At 36.3% G+C, this 11,495-nt stretch overlaps 1 protein-coding gene across 4 annotated transcripts; it reads left to right on the top strand.

The window, feature by feature from the left end:
• Positions 1 to 50: 50 nt before the first annotated feature.
• Positions 51 to 8,744, top strand: LOC123865112 (nematocyst expressed protein 4-like). 4 transcript variants are annotated; one of them, XM_045905961.1, is made up of 7 exons: positions 51 to 291; positions 357 to 471; positions 4,618 to 4,750; positions 5,687 to 5,758; positions 7,090 to 7,260; positions 7,448 to 7,486; positions 8,357 to 8,744. In XM_045905961.1, exons 2-7 carry the CDS (start codon positions 418 to 420, stop codon positions 8,425 to 8,427), a joined length of 540 nt encoding a protein of 179 aa, XP_045761917.1. In that variant the 5' UTR covers positions 51 to 291; positions 357 to 417; the 3' UTR covers positions 8,428 to 8,744. The 4 variants fall into 4 exon arrangements, with proteins under 4 accessions (XP_045761917.1, XP_045761916.1, XP_045761918.1 ...); XM_045905960.1 differs by having other exon boundaries at positions 51 to 471; XM_045905963.1 differs by lacking the exons at positions 51 to 291; positions 357 to 471 and adding an exon at positions 2,034 to 2,174.
• The last annotated feature ends 2,751 nt before the right edge of the window (positions 8,745 to 11,495 follow it).

The raw sequence follows: 11,495 nt of genomic DNA, 5'->3' as shown, positions 1-11,495 counted from the left end.
AAAAAAAGCTTCTGTCAAATCTAATGTCAATGTCAATTGTCAACAGAACAGTCAAAGATGGTCAAAAACACAGTCAAAAAGTAGAGAAGTTGATCGACTCAACATACGAATTTTACGAATATTTCTATTAAATTAATAATAACTCATTTAGAAAATGTGCTCATATTAGTAATAAACGTATATAAATAAATGGATCTATCCATTGAATAAACTAAAAAAATACCTTATTCCGTTTTCAATAACAACGAAAACCTATTAGTTTTTTTGAGAAAGCAGCCAAGGTTTTCTACTGTGGTAAATCCCCTGAGTTGTGTTGTGAGCTGTGACTCATAAACACATTATACTATTCCTCTTAGCTTTGTCAGCTGCTGTGAAATTTGAGCATCATGATAAGAATGTTTTAGCGTGCTTAATATTATGTTTGGAGAGAAAGAATTCAGCAACGATTATTCGGAAAGTTTTGATACTGAGGTGAGTCTTATTTTCAGAGTACCTAGTTTTTTTTAGTATTGCAATGTTAATTTTATGTTTATAAAGACGATTTGAATCATAAGTAAAAAAAAAATTTAAAATTCCATAAGAGGTACATATATTGAGTCTTGCATAAAATGCAACTGCCTGCTTGGTTGAAATCTCTCCTATAAGAGCATTCAGAGTGCTGAAATGTAAGGCCACGCTGACATTGCATGCGTTTTCATAGGAAATTTGGTTTTTGCTAACATGTAAGGCACAAACAATCTCAATACTTCAAGTCCATAGTATATAAGAGCATTCATAATAAAGCATTTAATGTTTGTACCGCTAACTTGCATCCAATGTAAACTCACCTATAGTATTTAAAGGTCAGGATTGATCCTGCCTTTTTATATGTTTTTGCACTACTGAGTATAGTATCAAAACACATGCAAAGTGAGTGCAGCTTTACACTGCAAATATCATTATAATAATTGTAGTGTCATCACAATCTAAAGGTGCCGACTGCTCCCCTTTATAGTCAACATTCTGTGGATTTCATTATAGTTTCCATCCTCATTTAGAGCATTTCATGGAAATCATTTGTTGCTTATATATCACATTCAAATTATTTTTATCTATAACATAGGCCTCCTGTGTGGAGTGGAACTAAGAATTGAGATGGGTTGGTTGGATGAATGGGTTAGTTTGTTATAATAGGCAAATGGCTCAGCAGTTTTATGTTAGTTTTATGCTAAAGTTTACACAACTTTAATATGCATCTTGCATTGAATTGCATGATAATTATGGACTTTGGTATATGCTTCTTGCTTGTAACGTACGCAAGCAACGTTTTATGGGGCTAGTTACTCTTAAATAAATATTATGTAATGTTACTATTACTCTTAAATTAATAAATAATAAATAAAGGAGGATATAGGTAGTTACTTATAATAATTAAATTATACTGTAGTATAAATAACTCTGGTATTGCCCCATGAGTCATGTTTGTATGATGAATATTATCTTTATGATTTCGTCCTATTTCAATGGTTGTTTTAATTTAAAAGTTTTGATGGTGATAAATAATTTAATAATAAGTACATAAATACTTGCTAAGAAATAGCCAATCAGCAGTTTAAGACTAGAGCCTAAGAAGTAAAAAGAAGAGTATTGATTTATATAGTGGCAATATGGTTATCATGTATGTATGTATGTATGTATATACTTTATTGCACCACAAAATATAAAATATGACTGGTTACAAAAAAAAATGTAGGTACAAGAAGGCGGTCTTTTAGCTAACACTTGGGAGAAAACTAACAAATGGTGTTTCAAAAAGCTGGATGCTAATTTTTTTGTGTTGATTTAGTACAACTAAGATAGGCAGTACTTTTATACTTCTATGAGCTGCACGCCACTGCTGGTGTGGCCCATGCCTAACTTTCCAGTTGTTGAGAAAATGCAACCTTGAAACCTTTAGGTTTAAGTTGATCCCTGGTTGAAGGGGTTCAATTGTTTACAAATGACCCCTTGAATAACCCCTTCTAAACAATACAAAAAAAAATTAAGCCTAGCATAGTGCCAACCCTAGCACGCTCAATGTTATCACAGCTTATATTAATTCCAGTCCTAACTCGAGTCGTCTCTAGTCAGTATATTGGATGTCTTCCATTAGTGCAGTGCTGTGCTAAAATAAATATTTCTTGACCTTGAAACAGGTAATTCAAGTGCTTGTGATAGTGTGACAGTATCTTATTGTGTGTCTATTACTCAGTTATGCAGTAACCTCTTTTATCAAATCATCATTTGGTTTTGAATTACACCTATCAAGGGAATAAACTTTATTTGTTTGAGTGTAATATTTTATCATTAGATTTAGTAAAAGAAAGCTATAGACAAAGCGTAAAATGGTTCGATAAGGTTTTCTAGTTTTACAATAACCCTGTGTACAAAATATCAAAATTAATATCGTTTTTTGCTTTGTTGGCAAATTAAGGTTCTCGCACATTACACAGTCTCGACGTCACTCTATGCTACTTGACACACTTCTTCTTCTCTCTGGGCTGGTTTCCGCACTTAAACGTTTCCGTCTGTTGTGCGTACTTGACACACAGTAAACCATGGAAATTGAGCTTTATATCGTGTTCCTTACAGTAGTATTTTCAACATTTAATAGGAAGAACTGGCCAAGTGCGAGTCAGATTCGCGCACCGAGGGATCCGTACTTGGGTATCTTATCCAACATTTTGCACAATAAATCAAAAACTATTATGTATATATAAAAATAAATAAAAATCTGTTTCAGAATGTACAGGTAAAGCCCTTTCATTTGATACCCCACTTGGTATAGTTATCTTACTTTGAAAATGGAAACACATTTTTTTTTTTTCAAATGTTGTAACCACAACTGTTTTCGGATGTATTCCTTTACTTGTGCTATAAGACTTACCTACCAAACATGATTCTAGGTCAACGGGAAGTACCCTATAGGTTTTCTTGAAAGACACGACGGACGGACAGATGGATGAACAGACAGACAGACAACAAAGTGATCCTATAAGGGTTCCATTTTTCCTTTTGAGTTACGGAACCCTAAAACCGCGTATTGTACTAACGCTTTGGGCCCATCTGTATATAATACTAGCCGATGCCCGCGACTTCGCCCGCGTGGATTTAGGTTTTTCGAAATCCCGTGGGAACTCTTTGGTTTTCCGGGATAAAAAGTAGCCTATGTGCTAATCCAGGATATTATCTATCTCCATTCCGAATTTCAGCCAAATCCGTCCAGTAGTTTTTGCGTGAAGGAGTAACAAACATACACACACACACACACACACATACAAACTTTCGCCTTTATAATATTAAGTGTGATAGGTATTTTTAGCCACAGAAAACACACACAAGGAAAAAACTTGCTTTCCTCTAGCACTAGTAGTAGTATCAGTACTACAGAAAAACAAGTTGTTTCCTTATTTCCCTTTCCTGTGGCTAAAATATTGCTTTCCCTATGCATACTAAAATTTGTGAGGTTTCTATGTTTATTCAGAGCTTGAATAAAATCTGAATTTCAGACTATTATATTAGGATAGAGAGTGTACTGAGTTGCAATTTACGTTGAATGATGATGATGAAATAATACAGGTTTATTATACAATTGATTTGTTACATGGAAGCAATTGGTTTTGCATTCGGTAGCACACAAGATAGTTACTACTTGTAGTATCTAATAACTAGTTACATTAGCTACATATTGTAACATATTGAAAGAAGTATTTGTTGAGTTTCTTGCTGATCTTTCTAGTAGAATCTGTTTTCTAAACTTGTGGTAGAGTCTTAGTGTTGTATAACTGACACAAGTTGTCCTACATATATAAATACTAGCTGATGCCCGCAGCTTCGCCCGCGTGGATTGGTCAGATCCCCTGCAGCATCAGGATTGAGGAGTTGGACTCCAAATTTTGTATGAAACAATGTCGCAAAGTTCCTCTATCGATTAAAAAAGAAATGACGCAAATCGGTTCAGAAATCTCGGAGATTTCGGTGTACATAGGTAGAAAAACACAACTCCCTTTTTAAAAGTCGGTTAAAAAAGTAGCCTATTTTACGCCCTGGTCAATCCTCTACTTGCCTGTGAAAGTCCCGTCAAAATCGGTTCAGCCGTTCCAAAGATTAGCCTTTTCAAACAGACAGACAGACAGACAGACAGACAGACAGACAGACAAAAATTTTAAAAACGTGTGATTCAGTTATGGTATCGTTCAAATAACCATATGAGCTTAATATGAGGTAGTTATTTCGAAATTACAGACAGACACTCCAATTTTATTTATTAGTATAGATGTATTTGAATTTAATATGTCCACTCTCTCTTAAGGAAAAGAAAGAGGAAGCAAGCAATTAAATATCTCTCTGATCAAACAGTGAAAGAAAACTTTGTGAGGACATCTGCATGGCTTAGAGTTCTCCATAATGTTCACAAAGGTGTGTGAAGTCTGCCAATTTGCACCTGGCCACTGGATGGGCTATGGCCAAAACCTTTCTCATTCTGAGAGGAGACGTCTCGTGCTCAGTAGTTAGACTGACGATGGATTGAGATAATGTCCACTACAAGATGGTGTGTTTTCTAATTAGAATTACAGTCCCATGCCTAACTTATTACAGGAAATAACCATAACATACGACATGAGCGTCCAAACCCAGCTTTACATAGTGGGTACTGTGGTGGTGGTGATATTGCTGATCGCCTGCTGCTGCCGCTGCTGCTGCCGCCGCGAACGCGGTCAAGTGCTGACCCGTGAGTACATTTATACAGTTCGTTTCACGTAAAAACCACTGATTGAGCTGGTCGATTACGAAAAAGATGCACCAATCATTGCTACAAACTCAATTGTTGTGATTGGCTGAATTTATGGTATTTTTTCTGCAAGTTGTAACTTGCATTTCAGCCAATAGCGAAAGAGTGTCCGACAATTAGAGGTGATTGTGATAGTCAACTGTTGCTGTCATTTTACTGTAATTAGCCCCAGGGGTCGTACCGCGCGTGGTAGTTTGACAGCTACAGTGCGACCTGCTGATTTTATTCTTTATTTATTTGCATTCATGTCTTACATCATAATAAAAAAAAATATATAATATATCGCCCCGTCAGGGCGCTGCAAAGTAATTAAATATAAATAAAATGTCACGTATATAGAAAATAAAAAAAAAATGTTATGGAAATTCCTAACTAATTATGTCCTATTAATTATATTATTTATGTAATTAAATATCACTTGCTTTAACAGTGAAGGAAAACATCGTGAAGAAACCTGCATGCCTGAGAGTTTCCATAATGTTCTCAAAGTGTGTGAAGTCAGCCAATCCGCACTTGGGCAGCGTGGTAGACTATGGCCAACCCCTGAGAACCCACGCTCTGTAGTGAGCCGGTGATAGGTTGATCTTGATGATAACGATGAATTCATCGCTACTATACATAATAGCAATTGCTATTATGTATAGTAAGCGCCAGGTCGAGATGGAAATCGGGATATGAGGTGGGGGGACCGGGGCGTCACACACGCACGTCACCCGCGCTATCCCGCAAGGGGTTAGCGCGGGGGCTGTGCGGGTGTGCGGGGCGTCCCCACCCCGATTGCCATGCCGACCTGCCACAAACTATAGGTACATCTAGATTCTAGGAAGTAAAGAGATGTAGACCAATTAATTTACTAGTACTATTTTTTTTCTGCAGCAGCCCCGACTCACGTGCAAGTGCAAGTGCCGGCGCCGTATCCGCAGCAGCAATATAATATGCCATATCCGAGTAAGTGTCCAAATAATGCGCACACTAGTAAAATATGCCTGATTTAGACCACTGAATACGTAAAAAAGTAATGAGTTTTAAAGTCAGTCTTATATGTAGATAATTAATTAATCGATCAGATTGAGGACATTCCTTTTAAAGTTCGGTGCTAAAAAGGGTGCCAATGGACTCCTATTACTAAGCCTCCACTGTCGTCGGTAGGTGTAAACGCGCGCTTACTTAAAAACGAGCTCATTCTTTCTTTTTAGGGTTCCGTACCTCAAAAGGAAAAACGGAACCCTTATAAGATCACTTTGTTGTCTGTCTGTCAACCTATAGGGTACTTCCCGTTGACCTAGAATCATGAAATTTGGCAGGTAGGTAGATCTTATAGCACAAGTACAGGTATATATCTGAAAACCGCGAATTTGTGGTTACATCATTTAAAAAAAAGATTAAAATGTGTTTTAATTTTCAAAGCAAGATAACTATACCAAGTGGGGTATCATATGAAAGGGCTTTACTGTACTGTACCTGTACATTCTAAAACAGATTTTGATTTATTTTTATGTATAATAGTTTTTGATTTATCGTGCAAAATGTTGGAAAAATACCCGAGTACGGAACCTTCAGTGCGCGAGTCTGACTCGCACTTGGCCGGTTTTTTGTCTTCAATTACCCACTACATATTTATTGAACTTTACGTATCTAAATAATTAATTAATTTACATAATTTTATTATTGTAAGACTGATGTTCCGTGTAGCTTAATTGGCGCAGCGTATCCTGGCCCTCATTGATAGTGCGAGTTCATTTGCTATTGCAATTGCAATTTTTGTGTCCTACGAATATATCTTATACATAAATTAATATAAAAAACATTGAGATCATTATTGGAATATAATTAAGTACTACTGACGTTATTTTCTTATCGTAATAGGCAAGGCGTTGTGTATCAGACATGGGTTATTGCTTATAGATAAAATAAGATAATAAACAATTCATTGCGTTTTATCTACTCCTTATGGCTGTGATTTTTATCTATAGACCGATCAGTTAATTGATAGACGACGTAAAAAACTTATCACGTCATCCAGTGGCGCAACAATAGGGTGGAAAAAGTGCACCGTTCTGGTCTTTTCAAAAAATCTCAAATTAAACTATACAATATACATATATTATTATATATTTTGAATTTTAAAATGAATACGTCAGAGAAAGCAGCCGCCTCTTGCTATAGTAACAAGAGATATTATTAATAATATATAAAAACTAAATATAATATATAAATAAATAAAAAACTAGGGTGAAAAGGCTTTCACGTCAAGCTACATTTTTGTTTGTTTTCCTTAGCGCAAGTGATAACTACGTACCCGGTGCACACGGGGGCGCAAGTCGCATACCCGCATCCCGGGGGCTACCCCTACCCCCCGCAACCGGGCCCTGCCGCCGCGCCCTACCCCACCTCGCCCTACCCCAGCGCGGCCTACCCGCCTACCGCGCCCAGCGCGCCCGAACCCAACGGTAAGTGTCAACGCCAGTTGCCATGTTATATAACTATACTAAGGCCATAACGAACGTGCGAACTGAATCATAAATCATTTTATCCGTTGACCGTTGACCGTGATACTAATACTAAAAAGAATAGCCTTTAAGTATAACTCAATACTTAATATCTAGAAGTTTTCACTGATATAATGTTTTCCGGCAGTTTTCATTGGAATCGCCCCGCCTGGCTGGAATACCCAAGGTCGATACCGATATTATCAATGTTTACTTAATTAATATAGCTTGTTTTATTTAGTAGACGCATGTTCCACGTTGCCTCACAACAACAATAATATATAAATTAATTCACAATTTTCCTATTTCATTTTTATATTCTTCAAAATATGAGAGCATGATCATCGATGTAAAACTTTTGTCATGGATATGATTAAACATCACCCTATATTTAGTTTGCATATTTCATTCAACAGATTTCATTTTTTGGACTTTATAAAATAAGGATCTTCCCATAATGAATACTGACTCAACACCACTACTTTCATTGTAAAACCTGAAGAAACTACAAATACACCAGAAGTCTCACACCTGGTGGGTGGGGCATCTGACTCAAGCGACGTTGTTACATTGGATAACAAGACAAATAATCAGCTTCGCTTTTTAAAAATAACAATCACGTGAAACAGGTGTTGAGTCATTACAGACGTCACCACCGAAGCTGTGCGAAGATGAGCACTAAGGCCGTATGCCCAACAGGGGAACAGTGAGCGGCTAACTGTTTGCTTCCAGTTTTCTCCCCTATAATTTTTAATGGAGTTATATATCCTGAGTTTTTCGTAAGTCGTCGATTTAGTTGACTAAGCTTTGCTGAGCTCGTACTTAGCGCGACTTCGAAGTTAACTCTATAAATACCGACGTCGTCTTAGCTCGTAAGTGAAGTCTGAGCAATGTCAAAGTACGCTCTATAGATATCAGCCTGAGCTAGCCAGTAGCGACCGATACGCCGCTCACAGTCAGCCAGCAGACAGTCCTACTGTTCGCCTAGTGGGGACACGGCGTAGTGTGCCTTGTGCCTTAGGATGTTACTTAATTAAATATTTGTTTTATATTACAGCGATGCCGCCCTCCTACGACCAAGCAGTGTGCTCTAAGCCTCCCCCGAGCAACCCCTACGCCTCGCATTAGTGCTGAGCTAGTGTTTTGTGTAGTGTTACGTGTTTTAATCACACTAGTGCCCTAAAGTTATACTTATGAACTCTTTACCTGATTTGTACTGCATACATGTGCAAAAACCCATACTTGTATAGTTCTTGCATTATACAAGCGCGCGTGGCTCATGCTTGTGTTTAAGTCGTATCGGTTGTAGTGCCCAGCAATCAACTTGAGCATTGACGCGATTGGCTGGCGAATGGCGGATGCACACGATTGGTTGATCAGTCGGCGCGAGTGCACGCGATTGGTTGATATGTCGACTTTCGCTTCCTGGATTCGCCAACTTTCTCCCACTATGCTGCTTCAGGTCCAAGTTGTTTGCCGGGCACTATAAGTTAAGTAAAGTAAATGTGTGCGTTTGAGAGCATTTTTTGACTGGTTTTACGGCTCTGGGTTCTAGCCCTTTTGTAACTTTTAGTTTAAATGCGTTTGAGAGCGCTTGCTCGCGACTGATTGGCTCGACAGGCACGCACACTTACGCAATGTCTATGTATATGACAAGTAAAGTTCACGCTCGCTTGTGAATTGCAAGAACTATAATAATAATTATTAACTGTGAGATTGTAATGAGGCTTCAGCGAAACTAGTTTTGAGTCTTTATTATGATATGATCGTACTGAAACCATTATAATATTATACTTTTTGTGGTAAAGTACTATCGTAGGCGTATATTCGCCGCATTGTGTTAATAAAATTTGTTATTTAGTATCATTGATTATATGTATTGTAATTTTACACATACCTCGAGTATATTATAGTGTATAGGGATGTACCTATAAGTTGATATAGAAGTCATGCATGCATTAAAAAATACATGTTTCATATCAAACGCTTTTTGTAATGTAAACAATTGTAATATATTATGTTGTAATAATTGTATATGAAAGTAATTATAATTGAAATTTATTACAGGAAAATATATTTGAATGATTAATTTATTCAAGTTTCTCCTCTGCAGGTTATAATATGCTCGAATTATGATGAAAATAATGACAATTTGTAATTTGACTGTAAGCAGAGTGCTGTGAGATTGAGGTCGAGGCACATTGCGGTAGAGTCAAGCATCAAAGCGTTTTTCTAAAATGTTATAAAGTTAAGTAACAGAACTTAAACTCTGTTACATAATTTACAGATTAGTATTCATAGTCGTCATCAGCCTGTGGGTGTCCACTGCTGGCCATAGGCCTTCCCAAAAGAGCGCCACCACACTCAACCACCGATCCTCGGCCTTCCTCATCCAGCCACTTCTCGCCAGCCTCTTTATATCATCGTTCTATCGTCCCACACTGCGCTTGCTTATACGCGGTCTCCACTCAAGGACTTTCCCGGCTCCAATGGGCATCGCCTCTACGACAGGCATGGCCTGCCCACTGCCACTTCAGCTTGCTAATAGTTTGTGCTGTGTCAGTGACTTTGGTTCTCCTGCCGATCTCCTTATTTCGGATCCTATTCCTCAGGATAGAAACTCCTAACATAGCCCTATAGCTCGAATTATTTGTGTAAAATTATGTGGTAGATTAAAGGTTCAGTTCACTTAGAAACGTTTGGTAAAAGATACGCCGCGGTCGCGTTTTAACTACACCGCAATGTGTCTTGAGCCTAAATGTATTTAATTAATAATATATGAAGTAGTTTATAAATAAATGAAAGTTGAATTAATTTTTATTTAAATATAAAAGAAAAGTACTTAAAAAAATATAATTTTGTGTTTAATTAATTTTTGTTATTTTCGTTTGCCATTTTAGTGTTTAAATTAAATTTCGCTGTCCAGGCTTTGGGCTCAAATGAAACGATTTTATCTTATGTAGTCGATTATAATACGAAAACAAAAAAAAGTGTAAATAAGTACTGAGTACCTAGGTGCGATTGCGATTTGTATGTTAATTACAGGTGGAATATTATTTTGTAAAAGCAGGGATATACCATATTTCAAGTACATTTTTATTTCAGTAATATGCAGGTTAAAAAATGTATGTAAGTGTCTACTTTCTAAACAAAGTTAATTTTGATAGTAGCTTGTAAGACTGATACGTTAATCCCATATTATTAAGATTTAACATGTAGTTAAAAAGTTTTACCGTTAGTAAGTAAGAAATACCATGTTTGATAATATAAATTTCATCAATTTTTCACTTAATTTTATTGTTAAGACCGCTCAAACATTCCTGTTGTATGATACCTGTAAACATGACGTATATATTATGAATTATGGTTACTAGCGTTTAATTGACCTATCTAATTAATTATTTATAGTTATTACACGTGGTATGTAGCTAAAAATATATAAATGTTACTGTTAATATCAAAAATACTACGGGAGAGTCATTTTAATAGGCCACTTCTATTATTATTACAAGTCACATAGTATTATTTCAAGTCTTCAATGGCCGAAATTGATAATCACTCTATCTGTAATCTCTCGATAAGTTACTTAGCAACATTGTTATTGCCCTTTTTTAATTCAGAGTTAAAAAAATTAGCTCTTGACTGCAATCTGCAAGGTAAGAGAAGATGCAGTCTTACATGGAAGCAGGCTACTTTGGAAGGGGAATGGCAGTTTTTATTAAATCCATATCCCTTTGGTGGTTCGGCTTTGCCGGTAGGGTGGTAAGTAGCCACGGCCGAAGAAGCCTCGCACCAAATTAATTGTCTGTTTGACAAATAACGACCTTGCTAAGAAACTTGGCAGATTACAGATGCATTGATTATTAATTATAAATTATTCGATTAAGAAGTAAAATCCTGAATATTTTATAGAAAATTGTGTTATTATAACTTTAATGTATTAGATGTTTTATCTCGAGTCTAAAGCGTCATTATCAGCTTATACATTTTTAAGAAGTCGAATAGCATGATACTTTTCGTGCTAAACATTTTGGAATAACTGTCAAAAGTAGCTTATTAAAATGCCTCTATAATGTCAAAGTAAATTCAATAATGTGTATTTAAATAAAAATAATGTAACAAATAGGTATATCTAGCGTATGAATTTTGTATAAATTATTTAAATATATATAAATAATTATTAATAAGTTATATTA

Source organism: Maniola jurtina, chromosome 5 (assembly GCF_905333055.1).
Source record: "Maniola jurtina chromosome 5, ilManJurt1.1, whole genome shotgun sequence".
Classification (NCBI taxonomy): domain Eukaryota; kingdom Metazoa; phylum Arthropoda; class Insecta; order Lepidoptera; family Nymphalidae; genus Maniola; species Maniola jurtina.
The sequence above is the reverse complement of the archived record's forward strand: the minus strand, read 5'-3'. Positions and strand labels throughout refer to the sequence as shown.